Below are 24,324 nucleotides of genomic sequence, written 5' to 3' on the forward strand. Positions count from 1 at the left end.
TGAGAAAAAAATAAATAAATAAATAAAACAAATCACCGGACAAACCGTCTGAACAACAGAAATCATTTAAAAAAATGAAGTGACGAAATGTCGCAAAATATAGTTTGATAACAATTAAACAATTGTGCATTTTTCTTTCTTTTTATGTTAAGAGATAAATTCAGTGCATTAGTTCCAGTTTTTTTGCCATCAAGTGTCACAAGAAAATCTAGATAGAATTTACTTGTTTCACGCGCTTTCAATCTCCAGACGCCAACAGAAGAGATGGGAATCTATCAATCTTAAAATTGATCTCATTTTGGGCACTGAAATTAGTTTGCGGTCCCAAATTACTTTTTTACACCTTAAAAAGTTTCGCAAATTAAAAGTCTTTTTAAAGATTATAATTGAATGGAACCCATTCAACAATCGGTTTAAGTTGTTCTGTGTTTAAACAGCAAGTACCATACAAAAATCTTTATTTTATTTATAAAAAAATCATTGCCGTGTGATTTTATTATTGTTCTGAACCTTAAACACATTTTGGCATGGAATTATGAAAAAAAATGGCAAAAACCGTATATTTTGAATTTAAATTGTGTTCTTGGCCGCTCACCAAATCATGTGCACCATTTTTTAATTGTTTTTATTGTGCAAACACAATTAATCAGGCTTTTACATCGAAAATAAGCATACTTTGATATTCATAATTTTGATGTCGACAACTTTATTTTTTAAAATAAATCAGAAACATTTTAATAACTATGTCAAGATGCGTACAAACACTTTATCTCACAGTCATATGCTTGTGTCGTGATAAAGCTATCACTATCGATATGTATGTATTTAAAAAAAAAAATATAGTTTCATACTTTCCGGTATCATCCTACGCGAGAGAGTATTTTTGCTTCAATGATTTTTCGCTCGTCTGAAATGTTTAAAATATCAGTAATAAATGAATAAGCGAACGTTTGAAGTGCATAAAACATGTATTACCACTTGATTTTATTGGCTAGTGCATGTTTCATTAAAGAAACTGTGGGAAATAAATTTAATGTTTCGTATGCAGGTTGTACGCCAAATCATCATCAATTTTCAAAAAAAAAATCCATTGATTTTTATTGATCCCATTTCGCAGAGTTACAGTTTTGTAAGGAATACGATGTGAAATCAGGTTACAAGTACACAACATTTTTTCATATTGAATCTCTCAAACCGAATCGAAACATACCCGAAACGAGTGACACAATTTTGAATTTAAAAATATTCGTATTGGCTGCAAAAGATGCGCATATTCTATTATCACCTACCGATCAAATAAAATCGTCGCCCATTTATGAAATTGGTTTGTGTACACTTTGTTTTTATTTAGCATAAGACATTGATTTTCAAAACGATTTTGAGAGTGCAACCTTTTTTTTTTTCTTTCAATTGTAGTATTGGGTGCGGGTGGAAATACATTCAATGAGATAAGACGACAGCGACAAAGTCAACCGCTTAAGACAATGCGAATGAAAAATTTTCTATCGCAAACTGACGTGATGCCATTGACGGTTGTCATTACGAAATCCGGAAACATTAGTATTACAATCACTGGACAATCATCACCGTTTTTATCGGCATTTGATCCGAATGTGCTCGACATCAAATATATTAGCTTTAGGTTGACCAATTTCTATATTCAGATTTAACGGTGAATTTGAACAAATTCTTTTTCATGTTTGAATTTCATGGTTTAGTACTTGGGGCACAGCTGAAGCAAAGTATTTTTATGATTGTGAGAGTGATTCAATTGGAAATAAATTGGCACCAATCAAACAAAATCTCACGGACAATCAACGTTTGGAAAATGACATTCTCCGCGAGTATGATGCAAATGTTGTGCCCAACGGATTGGATACGGTTATGTTGGATTTTAATTTAGTTCATACATATTTTAATGCAAAAAAATCATATCAAACATCCCGTGGAAAATTCCGAGCGGTAAAATGTAATCAAATTTTTTTTGCAAATTAGAAAAAAAAAATCGATTTAAATTATTCACAGAGTTGGATCGATGGAAAATTGGTATGGGAACCAAGTAAATACGGTGGAAAATCACAGATTTATCTATATAAAATTCCAGCCTCAGAAATTGTATGGACGCCACAGATTCGTTTACTGAAGTACATTGGCAAGATTAAAAAATGCGAACGAATGAATTTGTGATGATGCAAAAAGGAAGAAGTAAAATGTTGAATTTTTTGTTTTTTTTTTTCAGTGGAAAAGATGACCATTTTACATATGTACCACTATCTTATACTCTGATGATTTTTTCAAATGGAAGCGTTTGGGCCGAAACAAATGAGATTATTTTTTCAACGTGGTGCTTGAATTCACATCGAGATTGGCCATATGAAAAAGTGAACTGTAGCATTCAAATACATTTGGATCATTTAACAAATGCCACACTCATTCCACTAAATAATGTATTTAATGTTTTACCAAAGGTACAAGGATAGAGTTTCTCGATTTGAAAAGAACTTGTGTATTGTTTCTCTCTGTCTCTCTCTTAGAATTTCGTATCACATTTTGACGAAAGCGAATGGCGTATAATTGACACAAAAGCTACATATACGCTACATACAGACGCACCGTATGTCTTAACAGAAGATGGCCCAATCAAATCGTTATCTATTTTGAAAATTGATGTTATTCTTGGACGAAATAATTTGTTCTACAATAATATTATATCGATGCCGCTAATTGGTATTTATTGATAATCATCAATTAGATACGCGTATCCAAACAATGTATTTTAATGGGTTTTTTTCATTGTAGGGGCATATGTGTTAATTTTACTGTCATTTTGGGTGGATAAATTTCTGCGCGTTATGTTGAATGCAATAAGTTTATTTATTTTGATGGCAATGCTCTTGGTACTTGTTGATCATGGCCCAACAAATTATACACCGACCGTCGGCATGTATCAACTGAATGATTGTTTCAAACTGTGGTCATTTAATTGTCATTACTTTTACAGTGGTTTATTACACAAGTTCGATGTTTGTGGTGTGGGCTTCTTTATTCACTTTCACCATGCATTGTTGGTTTAAGGAACAAAAACCGAACATTGAGCTATTTACACAAATCGCTTCATATAAATGGGCACAATTATTGGCTGGCACAGACACCGTCGATGTACGTAAATTAATATCTCCGGCTTAGAATTTTCTTTATTCAAAATTTAATGTTCATTTTTATACATACAGACGTATTATGATGATCATGAATCGAATGCCTCCGGTGATTTCTTCAAAGTAATAGATCGTTTGTGGTTTTTCATTTGCTTAATTATATTTGTTACTTGTATTGCTGTTGGATATTAAAAATTGATGATAATTACAAACAAACACGATGATTATACATGTAATACGTTGTTTTTTTTTTATTGTGATTTTTTCACTTTATTTTGATAGTAAAGTGTACTAAAGACGATTGATATCGAGCCCAAAAACCCTGTCACTGGATTGAGTAGAAGAAGTTTATCTCGTGAGTCCATCAAATGTGTACAAACTCGAGCTAAAAAGAATTTTCATTTTAAAATTGTGATATTTTGATTTGTATTTTAAAATATTTATTTACCAAATGCAACATATGACGTCAAAATCCATGTATTCAAACTAACGGCACCGGCATTTTTGAGCTGAACGATTTTAAACACTTGTGAGAACCGACTTATTAAATTGAGTGCTGGACATATCACCTATATGAAATGGAAACAATTTGATGTAAAGGCTTACACGATACAAAAAAATCCAAGCAAGTCACTCACAATAATATATTCCAAAATGATCTTCGGAAGAATTCCAACCATAAACATAAAGATTATGAAACAAGCCAGAAAAGATAACAAAATGACATCAATTTTGAGTAAATTGTTATGTTTTAATACAAAGTAAAGTAAAATCGAATCTTGGAATAAAATCAACGGACATTCAAGATACATCAAAATTGAATAGCCATGACAATAATTGTACGTGCCGACTATAGACAATCGACATATTCCCAAGCACAATGAGAACAAACTGATTCCTGTTTTGATGAAATTTAACAAATGTTAACCAAATTTGAAATTATAAAAATGAAATGAACATTTCATTCAAACCTTTTGCTGATTTTGATTTATATATTCGAATAATTTGCGGAAATTTTATTATGAAAGAGATTGAAATCACGCTTAAACTTAGAAAACTTTTAATAAATTCAATGGATAATGTGACCATTTTGGTTAGTTGTACTGAAATGATACTTTAAATGAGATAAAATGCTACTGAATGCGTACTGATTTATGTGCTGATACATGTGGTGTACATCGTCTAGATTTCAGATAAAGTTGAGTATTATATTTCAAATCGTTTTTTCTTATCTACAAACTTTTCATTTTATCGTCACAAATATGCAAATAACAAACACTATCTCAGCCACAATTTCAAATAAAATCTTCTTTTTTTCGACATTTTGAATATCTAGATTGTTTTTATGACACTGTTGTTATTTTTTATGAAGAATCTTAAAGACCATTGGGGTTTTTTATTTTGCAAAACGGCTATTCTTTGATCGTCATTTGGTTCAAAGAATGCATGGCAGTTCGATTAAAAGTCATGACGATCTCTGATTGCGGAAGATATGCAAATTTATGAATGACCTTTTTCATTTGTTTTCCGACAATAATGCAAAAACTGAGGAAATAAACACCTGTTAGGCTTTATTGCATACATATATTTTTGTTCCACACAAGCAGTTACAAAATTTGCTTAACCATCGGTTTTTTTTAAATTAGGAACAATTTTGCGTTAAGCATTACCGAAAATGCTGACACTGATTGGAATGAAAACATATAAATACCACTGGACTATGGTGCAGTTCAGTTCAATTCAATTATCATAACGCACAAAAATACAGCAAGCATGAAATCGATTTTTGCATTTTTGACTTTAATGGTCATCATCGAACTCACGTGTGGCTATTATTTGGTAAGTTCCGTCAAAATAAGTGCGAATCTTTGAAGTGTTTCGAAATTGTTAGTTTGATTCTAACTTCATTGTGTTTATGGTTTGTGTTAGCCCATCGATTTAAATGTGTACAATGAACCATGTGGATGTAATAGCGGTGCAAAAGTTGCGAATCCCGAATACAACGACAACTCACATCTAGCGGTAGTACAAAGGGATGTCAAACGCAAATTCGTTCGTGATGTTGAACAATCAAAAGAAAGCAAAACCAAATTAAAACTGTATGTTTTCTTCTAATTTTGTGTAAAAAATAAAATAAAATCACTTTTCGAACTGTACAGAAAATCCTCCAACGGTTATGATGCCAAACAGCGTAAATTTCCAAATGAATTCAAGGACTCAAAAAACCAATTAACTTCATCAGTAGCTCCCGCAGTGAATACAAAAGTGGAACTTGCTAACAATCGTGGTCAGTATTGATTCATATTCAGTGATTAAAACCAGCTTGGTTTGCGTTGACAAATGACTTTTAACCAATTTTTTATGTTTTTTTTTTTTCTGATTGAATGGTGTAGATGATTCGATTGCTTTCATGCGGTTCCATGAAAATCAAATTCCAAATAGCCAAGCGTTACCAGCACAACCGATCAAATTCGGCGACAACCTTAGAATGGCCATGAATGGCCTGGAGAAAACTGGATCCAAGATCATAGAAACTTATAATAGCATAAAAGACTTAGCAAATCGTAAAGCGTTCTAGATAAAGTTTGTTTTTAGTACAGACAGTGTTGTAAAATATGTCATTCAATAAAATGTGCCCTTTTTGAAATCACGAAGTTTTCCATCCAAAAACAATTTTTCTTTCTGCTAAGATATCAGATGTTAAAGTTCAAACGGTTGCGCCAAATTGACAAAAGTAAAAATTATTGTAAATTTCTCCAAAGCAGTTACTGAACTTGATTCGGACTCAAAATAATTCATTCATTAAGTAATTTCAATCAATTTGTTTTGGTAGAAATATTTTCGAATAAAAAATCAAAAACCTCATCAAAAGACTCTTTGTTTATGTTTAGTTTTCATTGAAAAACTTTTTGTTTCAATAAATAGTTTATTTTTTTTAAATTGTCTACTTATTGCAAAGATTACATTGTTACTGTATAGTGTATACTTTGAATTGAAGAAAGAAAAGAAAAATCTCAAATTCAAAGTGAATTATTTGATAATTTGTTATAACATTGATTTAAAAATGATATTTCATCCAATAAATGTTTGCGCTTAGCACAGGTATTTTCATTGTGACCAGGTTTAAAACATAGCAAACAAATGCGACGACCAATTTTAATGGATTTTGCTTTCAGTTTAGTGATTTCCTTGGTATTTTTTCCGCACACTGCAAACCATTTATGGCAATTAGTTTCATTGTGTCCTTTTTGCAGGCATATCATACATTTCAATTGCAATTGATATTTGTTGCATTGATGATTTTCGATTTGTGTGCAACGCCAACAATTGTTACAATGCCTATACGATGGTTTCACGCACGTTGCGCATAATTTACAGTGTACATATGTATCGCCATTTTTCGATGGGCATTTCTTGCATTGGTCACAGTGTTGATTTTCCGTTGATACCCAACGTTTACATTTTTTACATAATCGATAACCATTTACAATTGATAAATCAATCAAATGACTTGGAACATTTGTGAAAATACGCACTGGTGATCCTTGCTTCCGACCATCTTGACCCGAATGATATGTTTCATGGTTCGTATAATCGATTTTATAGTCAAGCATATCCATTTCTGGCATCAACGATGTTATATACATTTCCATAAAATATGGAAACACCCAAAATATTGGCAAGATATCATGCGATCGATTTAATCTACGATATGTTTGGCTTATGGTTTGTAACGTTGACACGAGCGGCTCTGTTCGGCAACCAAATGGTGGATCGGTAAATATACAGCATTTCTCATTGTTTGCATTTTGCAGAAATTGATGAAATTTCATCTGCACTTCATCACCACCAAAGAAATAATTATTGAACATATTATAATGGAAGAAATCACAAAGACCATCACGATTGTGAAATGAATAAAATCTCGTATCCAAATCAAGCAAAATTGATTCAATGTGCAATTTTGATTTGTGATATTTCAGGAACTCATGTAGCCGAGGCGCTCCAATACAAACGATTTTACTGAAATATAATTAAAAAAAAAAGATTGATTTTATATTGATGCGCTTCTCTCTCTCTCTCTCAGTCATTAATAACTTACTTGATTTGAAGGCGTTTAAATATGTGGCCAAAACATTTAAGCGATTCATCCGAGAAAAAATACTGAGCTTCTCGTTTGTCATTGGATAGTGATCGTAAAAATGTAGTTGGTCGTTGAATTTGTTCATTTGTTATGCTCTTTTGAATTGTGTGGTGTTTGTGAGCGTTCGAAATCTTTTCAGATGCAATAAGAAATGTGTGACAAGTATGACAATAGCTGCGTTCAAAGGTACTTTCTTTTAAAACCTAAAACAAAATGCGAACTTTAAACGTTTAATTGTCAAAATTATAAATTTCTCTAAATTTACCTTCTGCATTAATATCGATTGATCATGTGCCAAATTTAAAGAATTCTCTTTATTTTCTGTTAATAAATGACGATCCTGTAATTTTGCCTCATTTTGGTCGACTCGCACATGGAGCGGGCATTCATTCTGATCGCGATAAGCCGAACAAGCGTAAAACCGCTGAAATTCATTTTCAATTCGGCGTTCGAATAGTAAAGCTGGACCATGTTTGCAGACCGGATGACCATCATCTGACTCAATAACAACGCGAATACTTTCACCTATTCAAATCCAGGTGATTAAATTTGTGTGACATGAATTTCAATGCAAGTTAAAAAAAAATGTGCACTTTTTCATTATCATCAGTAAACATTTTCCTACCCATTTTTGTTTAAATTCAAAGTAATCCTATTTCGATGAGAACTGTGTACTTGACATACAGCTGTTATTTTCACATTGATGGCCTATCATCATAGAACAATCATTTAATTTAATAAAAGACTTCCCATGTTAACTAAGACACCAAAGTGTTTATTTAAAAAAACACAGTCACAAACTAGTGAATTAAATAAACGTACCACGTTGTTTGCCATCACTCCGTCACATTATAAACAAAACATTAAGTAAATTTGACTTACGTACTTAAGGTGGATTAATATAAAAAGTATAAATATGTTTTCAGTTGTATACGTTATGTGAATTAGGTGAATGAAATCAACTGCAATGCGGTCACTATGGAAAATCGTTGTGTGTTACAAAAAGTACGACAGAGTACATTAAATATGCAAAGCGCAATAATTCGAAAGAAAATAAAAAAAGAAAATCCACAAAAATTCACTATTGAAATAAACTGCTTACGTTTCTTCATTATTACCATATGACATACTTGGACTGGTATATTCAATATCTACTCTTGAATTCAAAGTCAAAGGGTGCAGCTATTCGATTTAATTCAATTATGTTTGAATTTTTTTTTTTTTTTTTTGAGAGATTCAAACTTTGAATTCATAGAATAAGTTATGGTTAAACGACCGCACATTGAATGTTCATTCTATTCAAAAATAAATTGTGAAATATTTTTTCTATGAGCGTTGTGTGTTAGGAAGATTATCCATATGCCACCTTTTTTGGATGCAGCGTGTTCTCATCTCTCTCTCTCTCGTTTGTAAAATTTTAAAATTTTACTGCAAACATGAACAACTATAATAAGAAAAAAAATAATATTAAACTTTCTTTATATGATGAACTTTGTTTCGTTTAAAACTATTTCATCTCTTCTCTTGTTTTTTTTTTTTATCTGCTCTCGTTCGGTCTGTAATTCTCTCGCCCTCTCTTTTGTTTAAATTTCAATATTTGTTCGGTCAAATAAAAATGCCATTGAGATTATTCAGTAACACGTTCGCATCTTTTATTTTTGGGGGTGAGAAGAAGTTACAGATGAAAAAAAAAATGAAAATTGGTGTTTTATAGTTCTTTTTAAATTGGTTGCATATTGCGTAAACTTTAAAAAGTGGACACAATTTCCACCCACCACGAAAACGTCCATCCAACTCTATTCGTTATGTACTCTCGTTTTTTTATGCATTTTTAAAATGGCTGTAATACCGAATCATTTGTGACTGGGTGTTTTTCACCCAGCTTAAAGGACAATTCTTCTGGAAAATGAAATATTATCGTGCACCATGGCAAATTGCTTCCGAGTTCATTCAAAAAGATCGGAACACGTTCTGGCACATTGGTCGCGGTGACGGCATTTTACCGCTGCAACACGAGAATGCATTTCGATTTAAGTTGATATAAAAATTCCATCATTATCGTTACAAAAATGCATAGCAATGGCACATATTACGAATGTTGACTGTGCTTTTGGTGAACATTTTTTTTCTTCTTCGCTTCGGTTGCTTATTTTTCATTTTGTTCTATCATAGTTTACCTGTTCCCATGTATGTGCGTGGCTAGTGTGTGTGTGGCACACAGTGCACACTCTATAAAATTTTGGTCTTCGCCGTAGTTCGTTATTATCATAGTAATTTGATGTGAGATTGCCAACGAAATTATGATGACGATATATTCATGGCAAACCAATTGGATGTGATTGGCATGAATGAATTACTGTGTATGTACAAAGTTTTGTCTGTTCATCCCTATCCGGTGTTTTCCTGGTGCCACAAACTTTACTTTAAAATGATTGTGTTTGTTATTGCATTCTATTTACTCGTATCTATTTGTTTTTTTTTTTCTTTTATTAGAATGACTTATTCTCCGTTATATCCGAACTCTCTATTTTTGTTATCGTTCGTGTGTGTGTGTGTGTGTGTGTGCTTGGTTTTTTGGTTGCCGTCAAATCCGAATTTCACACATGAAAGAAGATAAACGTTGCGCATGCTTTGGCATTCTTGCTGTCGTGGTTTCGTCGTGTCTATAGATGTATATCTTTGAAGATGGATGGATATATGCGACAGCAAATTTGGAAAAATGAGAAAGGAAAGCAACGAGTACCGGATCACCATGGCATTTGAGTTTTTTGTGCCAAAGACTAGTTTTCTGACGAGAATTCTGTAAAATTACATTGCATCGCACAATACGGAACGGGGCCAAAAGGGAAAAAAAAACAGAAACTTTTAATCGATTTATTATTCGCAACAGTAATTTGACTAGTAAATAAATAGAAACAAAATGATCATGCGACAGTTGAAATGGATCAAACGCGATTTCTTTTCAATCTGAATAAAATATCTCATGAATAGACAAGTAGACAGACAAAAAAAAGTTTTGGTGCGTTGTTGTTGTTGTTTTTTTTGCGTGTTCGACTTCTTTTTTGAACGAGACACATGTATATTTCGGTTGATGCAGTAGCTGACAAAGAATACAACATAACATTTGGATTTGTGTTTTGCTAATATATAAATTCGATGATGTTATGCGTTACATTGAAAGTAGTGAAAACAGCATCACTGACAGTTGCGCAATGATGTTATTCTCTCTTTCATTCATTTGTGCAGAGGGGGAAACAATTTTGAATACACATGCTCGCTTATGTAACCGTCTCTCATGCAGCTCTCACCATAAATGCGCTTTACCATAAGATAATATCATATGTACTTTGTACACTTCATAAGCTGTTTAGAAATATGCAAGGCACCCGTCATCCGAACTCGAGTGACAGAGAGGGAGAGAGCGGTTTTTGTGTTCACTTTCGAAAATTCACATTGTTGTTAAATGGCATAGAACTTCTCTATCTCATGTTATAGCCATAGTCTCACTTAAAGTCAAACACTCTCTCACACACACAAACACAAACATATATGTATCCCGTTATTTGCAAACACCATACACACACATATATACATAAAGTCATGAAAAAGTTCTGCTACACTATGTTCTTCCCACCTTCATACCTTTTCGTCTTTCTGCTTTTGCTTTCAGTTTTCATTCATTTGATTTTTGCGAGATCGCTCTCCATCCGTCGAATCAATAGAATACACTTTATGGTTACGGTTTTATGGAAGCTACTGGCCTGACAAATGAAAAGCTACTTTCTGTCAGCGCACGCACACATTTTCCAATTGTTTGGAAGTGTTGTGAATGACGTGTTTGCAAAGCATCCACCATACAGATGCGAAAACTAACACACCATCAACAGAAAACAGCAACACGGCAGCAGCAGCAGCAGCAAGTGTGCTCTCAAGCCATTGCGTTGATAAATTCGAAACTTTAAAGATATTTCGGTCTCTGCACACACAGCACACAGCATCCGCATACACGGTGTGGTATATAAGATGGAAAATGTGAAAATTCAGAAAAGCGTTTGTTCCCCATATTTAGTTCAGTTTTGACGTTTTGTGTGTGTGACGAGAAAAATTTCATCGCTAATTTGCACAACGACACATTTTTCTTCACAGTCAAGCAGCCAAACACTGGCCAAGATTGAAGACAGTGGACTTGAATGAGTAAAAAAAAAAACAAATTTAATCGAAAATCGAAACGATACGAAAGCTTCAAATACGAACAAATAAAAGAAAAACAAGACCATAAACCAATATAAAACATTTTATTTTCGTTTGATTAAGTCGTTGTTGCATCTAGTATACTCTCGTTTTAATAATAAAATAACACCAGTGATACATTTCATAAGTTTAAACATCAATTTTGCCTGTAAATTGTTCGCTCGCACATAAATTAGCTGAAGTGCTATACTTTTTTGAAACAGCGAACCCCTTAGCGAAAGAAGAAGAAAAAACCGTCTCTGTTGAACCAAATAAAAGAAAAGAACAGAATTTTTGTGTTTCTAGGGAATTTGAATGAAGCTTATCGATTAGAGAGAAACAGAAAAAATCCAATCAAGTAAATTTTCACACCAGAACAACAGCAAAAATTGATAAGATGCTATGAGTTGGAACAAATAACATCGACTTGAACGGAGTGCGAGAGTGCGTGAGCCGAAATAGAATTGAGATACAAATAAAAGAGAATCGAAATGTTGCCGCAATGGGAACGAAAAAAAATGTAAAATGTGAAAATAGTGAGAGAGTGGTAAAATGTGAATGAAAAGTTTCCAATCATTTGGATGGTGACTTTTTTATCTTTGATTTGTCACTGTTGCTTTTTTGTCAATGTCTCGTTCTTTCACTTTTTGTTGAATAAATGGTGGATAAACAGCACACTACTTGTCACAACGAATCGTTTTAAATAAAATCGTAAGTTGAATGTAAAACCATTTTCAAGTATTATCATATTTTTTGTTTGTTTGTTTGTTTGAGAGATATTCGTTGGGTTTTTTTTTTGTTGTATGAAAAACATAAAGAAAAATCAAGCACCAGAATGAAGTTTGAAACACTTGTTAAACATACAACAAACATTAAACACCCCCGAAACTGATGGCACTCATATTCCAGAGTATCCACATTACTTCGATTCGATGTGTGTACATTGCACAGACACATCACATCGTTTTTGGTTTGTCTTCGGTTCATTTTCAGTTGATGCAGAGAGAATAACAATCTGCTATTGAACCGACACCGATTCGTTTGTCCATATGGTTGTGCTGACCGAAAATGTAAAGAAATTACAGTGTTTGACAATTTGTTCAAGTGTTTTTCTCTCTTTTCATTTTTGTTTGATTTCATGCAAAGCAAAGAAAAAAAAATAAAATTGTGAAAGAGAATGGGGCACCAACAAAGAAGAATGTTCACAAATGAAATGAAAAAAAAAAGTTTATTCCGATTTTCTTAAGCATGTGTGCGTCAAATATCCCACAAAAATGCCAATCAAAGATAAACAAATGAATCGACCAACAAACGTAGAAGAGAATTTTTTCTTTGCAACATATTCGCACACACATATATTATAATAGAAAAGTTATATTGAAGAAAATCCACCATACAAATATCCGTAAACGAAGTTTTTATGCTAGATATTAGAATCAGACATTTTGCTAGGCGATTTAGAAACAACAGAAGAACAAAAATACATTCAATGAATATTAATTAGATACGCATACTGCTGCAAAATCATCGTCTATAGTACATTAGGGTGTTTCCCATATCTGTAAATAGAAAAATGGTATTTTTTAATTGAAAGTAGACAAAATTCTATGCTGGTTAGTAGCATCGATACAACAAAGCGATTTATATCAACACTTCCCGAAGCGAAAAACGATTGTTGCCTCTGAATATGAATATCAATCACTCCATTATATGAATAAAATCTCATAGTGAAGAATACTTACAGAAAAAAACACCTAGAAGTACTTCCTCGAAATGCTGAGACACAACAGTCAGTCTCAGTTAATGTAACAAATTACAATATTAATTTTTGATTAATTTTCGAGTACGAATGGTGATTGGTGATGCTTAAGGCTGCTGATTCGGTTGAACTGCTGGCTGTCGCGGTGATCGTCTGTCTAATCCTGCCGGAATATCCCATCCAAACAGCTCACAATGTCCTATTCAAAAGTAAACACACACACGGAAATAATGTATAGATTATTGGCAGAAATGATTTTTTTTCTTAAATCTATACAAATGTTTAGATATCTCAACAGAAATTTATTTTTTTATTAAAAAAATATTTTCTCAATGTCATTAAATATTGCATACATATTTATCATCGAGCGCTAAAATAGATCATTCAAATAGTGTGCATTTCATTTAATATGTAGAATATATGCAAATGTAAATTTCTAATACACATACCTTTGATGAGAATGCATTTGGCGGCGACGATATCACGATCCCAAGATGTCTTGTGTACAGCCATTAGTAGTTGCTTGTCTTCGATTTCCAATTCATTTTCATCATCGACTGCATATGGCTGTTGAACAGTTGCATACGGTGCATCAGCATCGACTTGAGCATATTCCAATTTACCACTCACTGTGTTTACTTGCCAATTTTTTGGATACACGGCCACCTTAGACAGTAAACGTTCAGCAGCAATATCGAATTCTTGCTCAGTCATGAGTCCTTCTGCCCAAAATCGCATCAAATAAAGTTCAACGTCATCTTTGTTGTACCTCAATTGCCGTTTGCTGCGCTGTGCTACGATTTTTGATGGTAAATATTCGGCGAAAATTGAATCGGGCTCCGCTCCACAATTTTCACACACTTTGAATCGATGGCTCCTTGTGGCTGGATTAAATCGTCGCCCACACTTTGCACAATGCTGCGATGTACCCCACTCATCTGTTTTGCGCACACGACAATTGCGACGTTTTCGGAAGCCTTTGAGTAGTTTGCGCGTACCTGGAGCTCTCACATGCTTTTTGATTCGAATGCACGAGTTTGGTGATATTTCTGCATTTCCCATGTGAATAATTGCGGCTTTATGATTGACCAAATTCCCAGTGAGTTTATCAACGGTTCGATTCGATTCGACGTACTTGTCAAACTGCAACAGCGTGTATTTCGGTGTTGTATACACGGCCATTCCTTTCTTGAGCATTTTGATACGATGATGAACGTAATCAATCCAGAGTATGCCCAGTGGTGATGGCATTCGCTGATACAATTGTCGATTATTTCGATCGTCCTGCTCCTCTTGGGTGAACTGCTTCGTCCATCGTTTTGCCTTTACATCGCGCGTCTTCTGCTTTGCCAGCCAATGGTACTTCTTACTGGACGTTTTCATGTTGACCTGAAATGGAAAAGTGAAGAAAAAAATTATTCACGTAACTGTATCACTTTCTATTTCTCAATAATGCCAAAAATTTAAACACTCACTTCTTTCTTTGTTTCGATATTTCGACGAACTGTGGCATTCCATGTTTTCATGCCTGGATCGATTCCCAGTTCGTAAGCAAATTTTCCGCCGATGAATTGCTTTCGAAGAATATCATCATTCTGCATCTGTTGCTCGTATTGCTTTGACATGCGATACATAATCGACACAGATTCACCGTTGCTGACGATGGTATAATGGAATTCTTTGTTTTTCTTCAGTTTTCGATTGATGGTCGTTAAATCGAATACTTGATTCCAATAGAATTCTTTGTTCTGGCGAATGTAACTTTCGGTTGCTTGTCTACCATCAACTTGTGGAAGTTGTTTCGATTCGGCCAGCATTCGATAGAAGACATCATTGCACATGAACACTGCCTTTCGTTGATAATCAGGCAATGGAACAACCGAGAGATTTTTGATATTTGGTATCTTCACATTGTTATCTTGCGCCCAATTGTGCCACTCATCGATTTCTGTCTGCATAACGAGCCACATTGCAGTTGCTTTGAACCAATAATCGCCTTTTGAAAAATCCTTGATGTTGTGATCATTGGTTGGGCCACCAACTTCTCGCACAATTGCAGTAACCATGCCAGTAAGTAATGTTCGCTTGTGTCGTTTGAAATCTGCATTTTGATGAGTGTCACGGATCGCATTGTAGCCTCGAATCATCAAATCGACTGCATTGTCAATGTCCTTCTTGTCGAATTTCCAACCGGTAGACACTGCGTTGAATTGCCACGCTCGCATTCGCAGATAATTTTTCAACTTCTTCTTGCAGTGTGTCGTTTGACCGGTTTTCAAGCATCGCGTGTGATTTTGGCACAGCGTTTTAAAATGATTACCAAAATAATCGTTCTTGGGCCAGGTGAAATTATTTTCTGGACTGAGCTCTTCGACAAACTGACGGAAATGTGGCTCCATATTCTCACCTTCTTTGTTTTTTTGCAAGACGGCATAGAAACATTGCTCAATCACTTCTTCGCCACGATTCTTTTCAACGAGCTGTCCTTTCTTCTTTCCTTTTTTGGCCGGATACGTTCGGTTTTTAAAAAACTCCCACTGTCGATTCATTTGTGCCGATTTCACTTTATCCAAGAAAAGTAATGATGCCAAAACGGTGATTTTCGTTGACATTATGCTTTTCTGTTCGATCCACGGTTTGACAATGTGATTGAACTCTGGTCGTAAAATTGTGTTGAGGCGCATTTTAATCGCGAACAATCCATTATCGTTTACATCATCATCAGCATCCTTTTCTTTTTGCGCATTCGTTTGAAATTTGTATCGCTTTTTTCTTGGCGCTGTAGCAGCCGTAGTTTCACCAGTCGTTGACATGTTGAACTAAAACGAAATAAAAAAAAACACACGCGCAATTTAGAACACAAATAAAATGACAAATATATTTTCTGCACTGTGTAATTTTTAAATGAATTGAATCAATAGGAAGCACTGAATATATGGGGACAAAACTGACACTTGATGTTACCTGATTGAATGTTAAGCGTGAAGTGATTCAAAATCGACAAATTGAGTGATATTAACTCTTTTGAATGCAACATATAAATGCAAACCACACCAACACGGTCCAAAGTTGAATCGAAATATTTGCAGTTTCAGCTTGTGAATGTTTTGTTATTATCAAAACTAAACAAAATCAAACACAAAATTCACCGCAAATATCTCGTTTGAAAACAATCGGTTGACAATGATTCCAATAGAAAACCGCCAACAGCGAAAAATAAACTTCTTTGAAAGCAAGAAACAAATATAACATACACTGACACAATCCAAAAATATGTTTTAGCACTTTTATCAATCGAATCCAATGAAATTATGACGATGCAAATTCAAATAAAAAAAACATTGATTCTGACAAGTTTCAACACGATCGTTTCATTTGAACCAACACACTTCTCCACATTCCGATGGTTCTGTGTCGAAAGCATTCTTATACTGCACACATTTTTTGTTTATAAAGCGTTTGAATAAGAATGTGTGGTACGGAACCAATAAACGGAATCACAGTTTGTATGTAAACACTTAAGAGCAAAAGAAACGGAATGATTATTATTATTAGCCTATCGCGATGGATATAAATGTGTATGTGTTGTATGGACTGCTTGGTTCAAATCATAAAATGATTTTACAGGCCAAAAAAACAGCTGACACAGCGAACAACACGATTCTGAAAATGCGTTGAATATAAATACTTTCTTTTGTTTATTTATCGAATTCTAAAGAATCGCAACAATATTCTATCAAAGCGAACAGTGTCGATATACGTGCAAACAGCAAAGAGAATTGTACTTCAAATTCTAATCAACTATATTTTCAGATATGTTTTCGTTTCGGGAAGTGCTAAAATCAATCGTTTCGCTATATGAATGCCATTTACTAACATAGAATTTTGCCTTCTTTGAATTAAGAAATACCATTTTTTTATTTGCTGATACGGGAAACACTCTAATAGTACATACACTTGCACATATATATATACAATAAATATGCAAATTCCAATTTGACCGCAACAACCAAATTCGGATGATGATATGATAACGTAAATTGGCCAGTATTCGACAGATAATCAATAACATTGGAAAATTGAAACTTACATCGAAAATTCGATTGCGGTTGCGGTTGCGATGGCATTCGAAGTGACACGAGATAAAGTGATGAACGCCAACATAAAAGAATCGAATAAAAGCGACAACGAAGTGATTTTGTTACGCAGAATCATCGAATATAATTTACATTTAATATAATTTACGCACGAGAAGGATAAAAGCGCATGAACAATGTAATAGGGAAAGAATTATTCCCTTTTCTTGGATCGTTCGTTCATTTGAATTCGGCCAAAGTGAGAGAGAGAGAGAGAGAAAGAGATGAGGCCAACAATTTAATCGGTTTGGTGAAGCAATTGTGACTAATAGCATTGCGAATACAAAAAAAAATACTATTAAAAATGCACACTCATACAAAACTTCAATCATTTCAGTTCTAATGCTCATTTGCCACCACTTCGAAGTCCGCCGATCAATTTGTTAACGCAGAAAAAAGCAAGACGAAAAAAGAATATCGACCAATTGTTTTTGTTCTATATTAAACCCCAATGAGAATCACTGAAATATATGAACATCTATCAGATTGCTTTTATTCAATCATAGCATAACAAATGGTCGCAATCAAATTCCTCCCATTTGATTGTCATTATTTGTACTATGTTGGCCCTATGGAAAATTAACATGTGTTTTTTTTTTGGTTTGTGGCCATGTGCTCTTCTGATTTAATAGTACATTCGCGTGCAAATCATGTTAATCTATTGCAATATTTTGTTCCGACGGGATCGATTAATTGTCTGGATGAGAACTCAACCGAAATATATGCGCACAATTCGTGTGCCGAAATTTGTTTGGGCTCAAGCTATTTGAACCATTCCAAACCAGAACGCAAGTACGTTTGGAATTCAAATATACAGATGATTTTTTTTTTGCTATATATTTTGATTTACAAACGAGCATAAGCGCGAAGAAAACACGAAGAAAAACAAGAACTAAATTGATATAAAGTGGGCTTGTTTTGATTTCTACATTTGTATTACAATTTAAATTCGAATAATTTTATTTATAACCGATATATATATATATATTTTCGCAAACAATTGTAATAGTTTTTCCGTTTAAGCTCTTGGTGTGTCATTTGAAATGCCGCAGTACGAATTAATATTGGCATTAAAGCCATAAATCTAAGTTCATGCAGCCAATTGCTATAGTGCGACAGTTTAATCAAGTTTTCCCTTTTCCCCGTTTTGCTCCGCTGGAGTTATGTAAACATTTTTGACAATTAATTGCAAGTTAAGAGAGAGATAGAAAAAAAGAATGGTAATGGTAAATGGACAATGAATACAATAATGCGAATTGATTGCCGGCAAGTTGGTTGTACGCAAAATTTTAAGCTATGTCACATGAAAAACAGATAAACGTTTGCTTATAATGTATCAAAGGCTTACGCCCACCGTACCACATATATCCCGTGTTGAACCTCATTTATTTCCAAATTCGAACAATTTCAAAGTCGAACTCAATTTGCTAGTCACATTTTCGGTGCAAATGATATCAATCACATATTCTTTGTATGAGTTCCATTTAAAGTGGCATCCAACAATAATGAGAGGAATATGGCACTGGAATTTATATAAGAGACTTTGGTTGGAAATCAGTGTTTTTAATTTTTTTCTTTTTCGTTTCTCATTTCATTTGAAATTTCTATAGCATTTAAATGAAATCTGAATTGTATATTGACATCATTTATGTCAGCCGAATACGGTGTACGTCGCAAGAAACGATCGTGTGATTTCCATTTATTCACTCTCACATATAGCATACGCACAAAAGTTTGGGATGAGTGATTTGCTTCTCGCTTTTTTCCCTTTTGCTTTTTTCCTTTTCATTTTATTTTTATTTTATGACCATTTCGTTGTGAATTAGAATACAAAGCTTATGCTGAATTTCATCTAATTCGTGGCAAGATGCCTCGCTATATCCATCATTTTCAGTTTCCTCGTATATGCTCTACATGGACGTGTGAACAGGCTTTTTTTCTGCCCATTTTCACAAATGCAAGACGCCCCATGTGCGTCTCTCTCTCTCTTGCTTCTCGCACTCACTTTCTTATGGAAAATTGACGCGCGTAAAGCAAGGGATTGGGAGAGGGAGAGCTCGGTAGGTTGACGAGAAGAAAGAGAATCAAATGACTGTGTGTATACTATACATATTATATTTATATTTCAATGTGTGTATGTATGGGTATTTGATGTTGGTGCGTTATACCCTCGACGATACATGCGGTTTTTGCATATTCGTTTATGCGGAAAGATTAACTTTGCACAGTTGAGCTTATTGATAAAAATGTCACGTTTTTCTTTCATATTTACATGCAAGAAATAATCACGCTTAACTGAACTTGTTTCTTTCATTATATGAAAATTTCCACATTCGACACAAGAAAAGAAAGCATTTGAAATTGAAAATACGAACGGATGCTTTATGAGAATGTGTCGCGTAGTGAACACGACAAATTACAAAAATGTGTCGCCGTATGTTCATGCCCAGCCACACAATTCAAATATATACACATCATAAAGACGGGACACACGCACACTTCCTTACGGACACAAATAAAACGACTTTCGACAAAACAAAAACACTTACAAACAAATGCAACCAAGATAAATGTTTACTATATAGTAGCAATGTAACCCTTTTGTGACCAATAGACTCAATTTGCATAGATGACTAATGATTGTTTTCGTGTTCATGTTTCTCTAGATTTTTTTTTTCTTCTCTTGGTGACACTTTAAGTAGGACTACGAAACAAAATACGAACAATCTAATAGTCGGTGCCATCATTGATAATATAGAACCCAAGGGCAAATTTAATATATCCGAGAGTAGCTGAGCTCGAAAGCATTTCTTTATCAGCTTACGGAATGTGATGAAAAAAGGTGAAAAATGAAATAAATGACCACAATTGATGTTACATATAGAAAATACACAATACTATAATATTATTACATTTTATTCTTCAATTAATTCTATATTGTTTTTAACTTCCTCATTTGTTATTCCGCTTATTTTGCAATGCCATTTCGAATGTGAATGCCCACACAAATTACTACAACAACAACAACAATGTGCAGATAAATATAATACGACAACAGTAAACAAAAGCATAAAATAAAAGTATGATGAAAAATGACAGAAGAATATCAACGCATTGAAAATTAACCTAAAACTCATTGAACTGAGCCGAAAAAAACACAACAACAACAACATAAGAATGAAATGAAATAAACAAAAAGAGTACGTCCTCAACAGCACAGAGCATTATAATAAAATACAAACTCTTTCAAGCGAACTTACTTTTGTCACATCTTATTTTCATTTCCATTTTCCAAGTATAAATTTAAAAAGTTAAGGAGTTAAGCGAATTAAATGACGTCAACCTACAATAACAGCAACAAAATACAAGAATAAAATCAAATTGAATCCGGTATTTCATTCGGTTATACGGTATAAAAAAAGGAACGCTAATAAATAACGCCACGAAGAAGACAAAAAAATAATCTACCGAAAAAGAGTAAAACGAAGCGAACGAAGAATAGAAAAAAAAAGAAGAACGGAAAGAGAAAGGAAACGAAATATATTTACAATAGACAAATGAATCGATTTAATTACTTAAAACAACAAACTCAATAGAGAAGCAGCAATTCAGTCAAGTGTGAAAGAAACTCAAGGGAAAAATGTCAGATAGCAACCATAATGCGATGAAATGGAATATCCTCCAGCAGATGCTTAACATTAAAAGGTGAGTAGTATTTGATTTATATTAAATACTCAAGACACTTCAAATGCACTTGAAAACGGATTGTTTAAAAGAATCGGGGATAAACATAAAAGTACAGAATGAAGAGTTTAACGATACTCCAATGAAAGGATGGATGCTATCCAAATAAAGAATATTGCTTATACATAGACGACGACCATGATGACGACGACGACCATGACGACGACATCGATGTTAGCGTCGACGATGTCGGATTTTTTTGCTCATTCATCGAAAAACATTTATAAGAGATTTCACATTAAATGAAGTGTATATCATGTATTATTTACTTTTGAAAAAGAAATGGGTAGTAAAAAAACCTTTCATCTGCATCATATCAATGTAGCGATAAAAATCGCCTTTTTACCGACCAGCAAAAGTCGGTCAATTTTGATATTATAAGAGCCGCATCGAAATTATTTCAGCTTTTCATTTATTAATTCGCCATCTACTTTGAAGATGCATAGTTCTTTGAGTATAAAAAGTAGTTATCATCATCCATTGAACTCAACTCAAATACAAGACCGACATGATGAGCTCATTGTTTTCACTGTTGAAATGTTAAATCACACTGCAATTATGTTCCATAAGAGACTGTATAAAATGCAAAACTATAGCACAGCTAGCGCCACTACGGACAACTATGGAGTTCTAGTCAGTTGTTTGTAACTGAGCAAAAGTCTTTTCACTAGTTGGCGGCAACTTAGTATAGATTACATTGAATTCCGTCGTGGCGCTAGCTGTGTGACACTTTGAGCATAATTTCGGTACGTGTTAAATAAAATGAAACACTTATTTTTTATTGACTTTTTAAATGATTTTTTTATAGATTCTCGTTATTCATTATCCAATCTTGTATTTGATCAAAAAAAAAGGAGAGAGAAATAAGTGTGTGAAAGAAGCTTTCAATGCATCGATTAAATTGCACAAAATATCGGAAGTGAATTTCATTTCCGCCGTTGGTTATTCTCCGTTGTTTTTTTCGCTTCAAGTTTCTCTCGAGCTTAAACTCAACATCATAAAAATGTTCCATGCTTCCACGTTCCGTGTACGATATCCACATTTTCATTCGTATTCAGCCAAATGGCTTTCGATATTATAGAAATATATCTATTATACGTTGTAATTTGCAATAAAGAAGATGGGAAACAAGCGAATTAGAAAATAAGCAAAAATGAATTCAAAAGTGTGTGGCCTGTAATTTGTGTCCATGTATCCATGTGTCTGTATAGTATATATTTGTAATATTATATGTACATCGCAATGCTTTTTAATGCTTGTTAATGTATATTTTTGGTGCTTTTGTTTGTAGCCTAATTTTTGGTGGATTTTCTTTCGGGCGTTTCGTTGTGCGTGTATGGTCATAATTTTATCGCTTGTAATTTTGTACTTGCTTGCGTTGCTCATTCTATGGAAATGGCATCAATGGTGAATACGAGAAAAAAAATCCAATTTGACACCATACTGCCCCAATGAACACAAGTGTTGTTATTATCGTATATTTTTCCACACATTTGGCCGCATCAACAAACAAAAATAAAAATCTAAATATACCATAAAAAAAAGGATGCTCAAAGCGCACATTTGTTGTTGTTTCAGTGTTTCAGTTGTGCCACTTGGGCACGTATATACATAAGCACACACCATGGTGAATATAGATAAAGATGAAGTATTTAGCAGGGAATGCATAAGCCAAGAATATATTTCCCCATCAATATAATATGACAATACGCACATTCAATCTCTCTATACGGGGCGGCAGAATAATAACATCAACGAAGCTACCATCTGTAACATCAAACGCAAATATACCCCATACGGTGTATATGTGTTTCAACATAAAAAAATATAAAAAAAGATATACGCACAAACATATTTTATGTTTTGAATTCATATTCATAATACATGGTATCGTCATTGCCATTATGCACAATATAAAAATCAGATGAAAATTACCCAACTGAATTCGAGCTTTGCTTTTCAGTCAGCTTTCAAACACACACACACACAAACAGTGAGACCTATACATATTTCGTTGTACCTACTGATTACATATTCATACAGCCAAAGCTTACTCTCACCAATCATACATACCAAGTATGCTTACACCAATGTTCATTTTCTTTCCATTTATCTCCGTCATTCTCTATCAAATACACGTAGCAGAAAAAGAAAAAAGAAATCGTCGAGCGAAGAAAATTCTTAATAAATTCGTTACTCTGTGTATGTTTGTCGATATGTTGATTGTAGCCCGAAATCTGGACTATGCTCTAAAATTTGACGAATGAACGAAAGGAAAAAAATCTGAAATCAAAACAGTTGAACGAAAGATAACATAAAATAAAATAAAAAAAAGGATTCTTTTTCATTATATTTTCCAATTTTTTTGTTCCTTTATTGTTGATTAATTCAGTTCAGTTATTTTTGCTTCACTTCTCTTCAGTTTTTCGAGTAAAATTTTGCAGTCACTTCCATGCTTCAGCACAAACAGTTTTCATGATCATGAGAACTTATTAAAAACTTTGCGTGTGCTTTAACTTCTTTTTTCCCGCCTCGATTTTGGCCGAGAAGCAAAAATAGAAGAAGAATGGATGAGCTCAAATTTCATTGTTGTTTTATCGTCTAATTTTACTTGTTATACCCCAAAAAATTGAACTTCATTAGACAACACACAATATTAAAGAAAAATTGTAAATTGTCTGCTATCAAGATCCTGCTGTGAACATAATAGCAAATACAATACATTTTAATTAAGCTTTATCAACGACCTATTTTGTTGAAAGTTGATATCGACCAATCGTGCACATCATCACACATACACACCACATTAACATAAACAATTCGTTGTGAATATCAGGTACTTGACGTTTTTTTCACGATTTTTTTCTCTTCGTTAAAATCATAATAATCTGAGCCTTAAAATTGACGATTTACATTTTTTTTTGTAATGTGGTGCAAAAAACGAAGAAAGTAAGAATGGTTATTACCAAATTACCAAATTATTGATAAATGCTTTCAAACCATAAATCATAATTGCTTTTTTTATGCCAGAGGTAGCTTGTCGTTTATTTGGCTTTGCTGGAATGTTTGGCATTCGCTATAATGGCGTTGACCCGGCTTAAATTGTGATTTTTCTCATCACTTGACACTCGTGAATTATTATAGTAAAATAATCAG

At 33.6% G+C, this 24,324-nt stretch overlaps 6 protein-coding genes across 10 annotated transcripts in view; 3 read left to right on the forward strand and 3 right to left on the reverse strand.

The window, feature by feature from the left end:
• Nucleotides 1–937: 937 nt before the first annotated feature.
• LOC116338733 (acetylcholine receptor subunit beta-like 2) lies at nucleotides 938–3,391 on the forward strand. Its single transcript, XM_031764175.1, has 10 exons — nucleotides 938–1,048; nucleotides 1,118–1,324; nucleotides 1,417–1,642; nucleotides 1,719–1,962; nucleotides 2,026–2,144; nucleotides 2,240–2,468; nucleotides 2,535–2,727; nucleotides 2,800–2,940; nucleotides 3,002–3,159; nucleotides 3,231–3,391. Exons 1-10 carry the CDS (start codon nucleotides 967–969, stop codon nucleotides 3,345–3,347), a joined length of 1,716 nt encoding a protein of 571 aa, XP_031620035.1. The 5' UTR covers nucleotides 938–966; the 3' UTR covers nucleotides 3,348–3,391.
• On the reverse strand, nucleotides 3,264–4,311 carry LOC116338735 (solute carrier family 66 member 3-like). The gene is made up of 4 exons (XM_031764176.1): nucleotides 4,127–4,311; nucleotides 3,794–4,053; nucleotides 3,604–3,724; nucleotides 3,264–3,540 (listed from the first exon to the last, which is right to left on the reverse strand). The coding sequence occupies exons 1-4, from the start codon at nucleotides 4,242–4,244 to the stop codon at nucleotides 3,407–3,409; spliced, it is 633 nt and encodes a 210-aa protein (XP_031620036.1). The 5' UTR covers nucleotides 4,245–4,311; the 3' UTR covers nucleotides 3,264–3,406.
• Nucleotides 4,312–4,883: 572 nt separating this feature from the next.
• On the forward strand, nucleotides 4,884–5,809 carry LOC116338791. The gene is made up of 4 exons (XM_031764270.1): nucleotides 4,884–4,994; nucleotides 5,085–5,254; nucleotides 5,315–5,442; nucleotides 5,549–5,809. The coding sequence occupies exons 1-4, from the start codon at nucleotides 4,929–4,931 to the stop codon at nucleotides 5,731–5,733; spliced, it is 549 nt and encodes a 182-aa protein (XP_031620130.1). The 5' UTR covers nucleotides 4,884–4,928; the 3' UTR covers nucleotides 5,734–5,809.
• Nucleotides 5,810–6,115: 306 nt separating this feature from the next.
• LOC116338678 (rRNA N6-adenosine-methyltransferase ZCCHC4) lies at nucleotides 6,116–8,136 on the reverse strand. The gene is made up of 5 exons (XM_031764087.1): nucleotides 7,925–8,136; nucleotides 7,565–7,824; nucleotides 7,258–7,502; nucleotides 6,189–7,178; nucleotides 6,116–6,140 (listed from the first exon to the last, which is right to left on the reverse strand). Exons 1-5 carry the CDS (start codon nucleotides 7,926–7,928, stop codon nucleotides 6,116–6,118), a joined length of 1,524 nt encoding a protein of 507 aa, XP_031619947.1. The 5' UTR covers nucleotides 7,929–8,136.
• A 3,160-nt stretch (nucleotides 8,137–11,296) lies between these two features.
• LOC116338491 (cyclic nucleotide-gated cation channel alpha-3) overlaps nucleotides 11,297–24,324 on the forward strand; it is an 80,113-nt gene continuing 67,085 nt past the window's right edge. For 3 of the 4 annotated variants that reach the window (XM_031763792.1, XM_031763796.1, XM_031763794.1), the window contains exons 1-3: nucleotides 11,297–12,240; nucleotides 20,091–20,266; nucleotides 20,462–21,129. The gene's annotated coding sequence lies outside the window, so the exon portion shown is untranslated. The remainder of the gene's footprint in view (nucleotides 12,241–20,090; nucleotides 20,267–20,461; nucleotides 21,130–24,324) is intronic. The other variant, XM_031763793.1, reaches the window with a different exon arrangement.
• On the reverse strand, nucleotides 13,046–16,547 carry LOC116338492. 2 transcript variants are annotated; one of them, XR_004200899.1, is made up of 5 exons: nucleotides 16,253–16,547; nucleotides 14,764–16,107; nucleotides 13,738–14,677; nucleotides 13,272–13,487; nucleotides 13,046–13,088 (listed from the first exon to the last, which is right to left on the reverse strand). XR_004200899.1 is itself a non-coding variant. In XM_031763797.1 (4 exons), exons 2-4 carry the CDS (start codon nucleotides 16,099–16,101, stop codon nucleotides 13,396–13,398), a joined length of 2,370 nt encoding a protein of 789 aa, XP_031619657.1. In that variant the 5' UTR covers nucleotides 16,102–16,107; nucleotides 16,253–16,547; the 3' UTR covers nucleotides 13,252–13,395. The 2 variants fall into 2 exon arrangements, 1 of the variants encoding a protein (XP_031619657.1); XM_031763797.1 differs by lacking the exon at nucleotides 13,046–13,088 and having other exon boundaries at nucleotides 13,252–13,487.

The sequence above is a fragment of the Contarinia nasturtii genome, unplaced genomic scaffold (assembly GCF_009176525.2).
Source record: "Contarinia nasturtii isolate CC-2019 unplaced genomic scaffold, AAFC_CNas_1.1 Cnas_scaffold_414, whole genome shotgun sequence".
NCBI classification, from domain to species: domain Eukaryota; kingdom Metazoa; phylum Arthropoda; class Insecta; order Diptera; family Cecidomyiidae; genus Contarinia; species Contarinia nasturtii.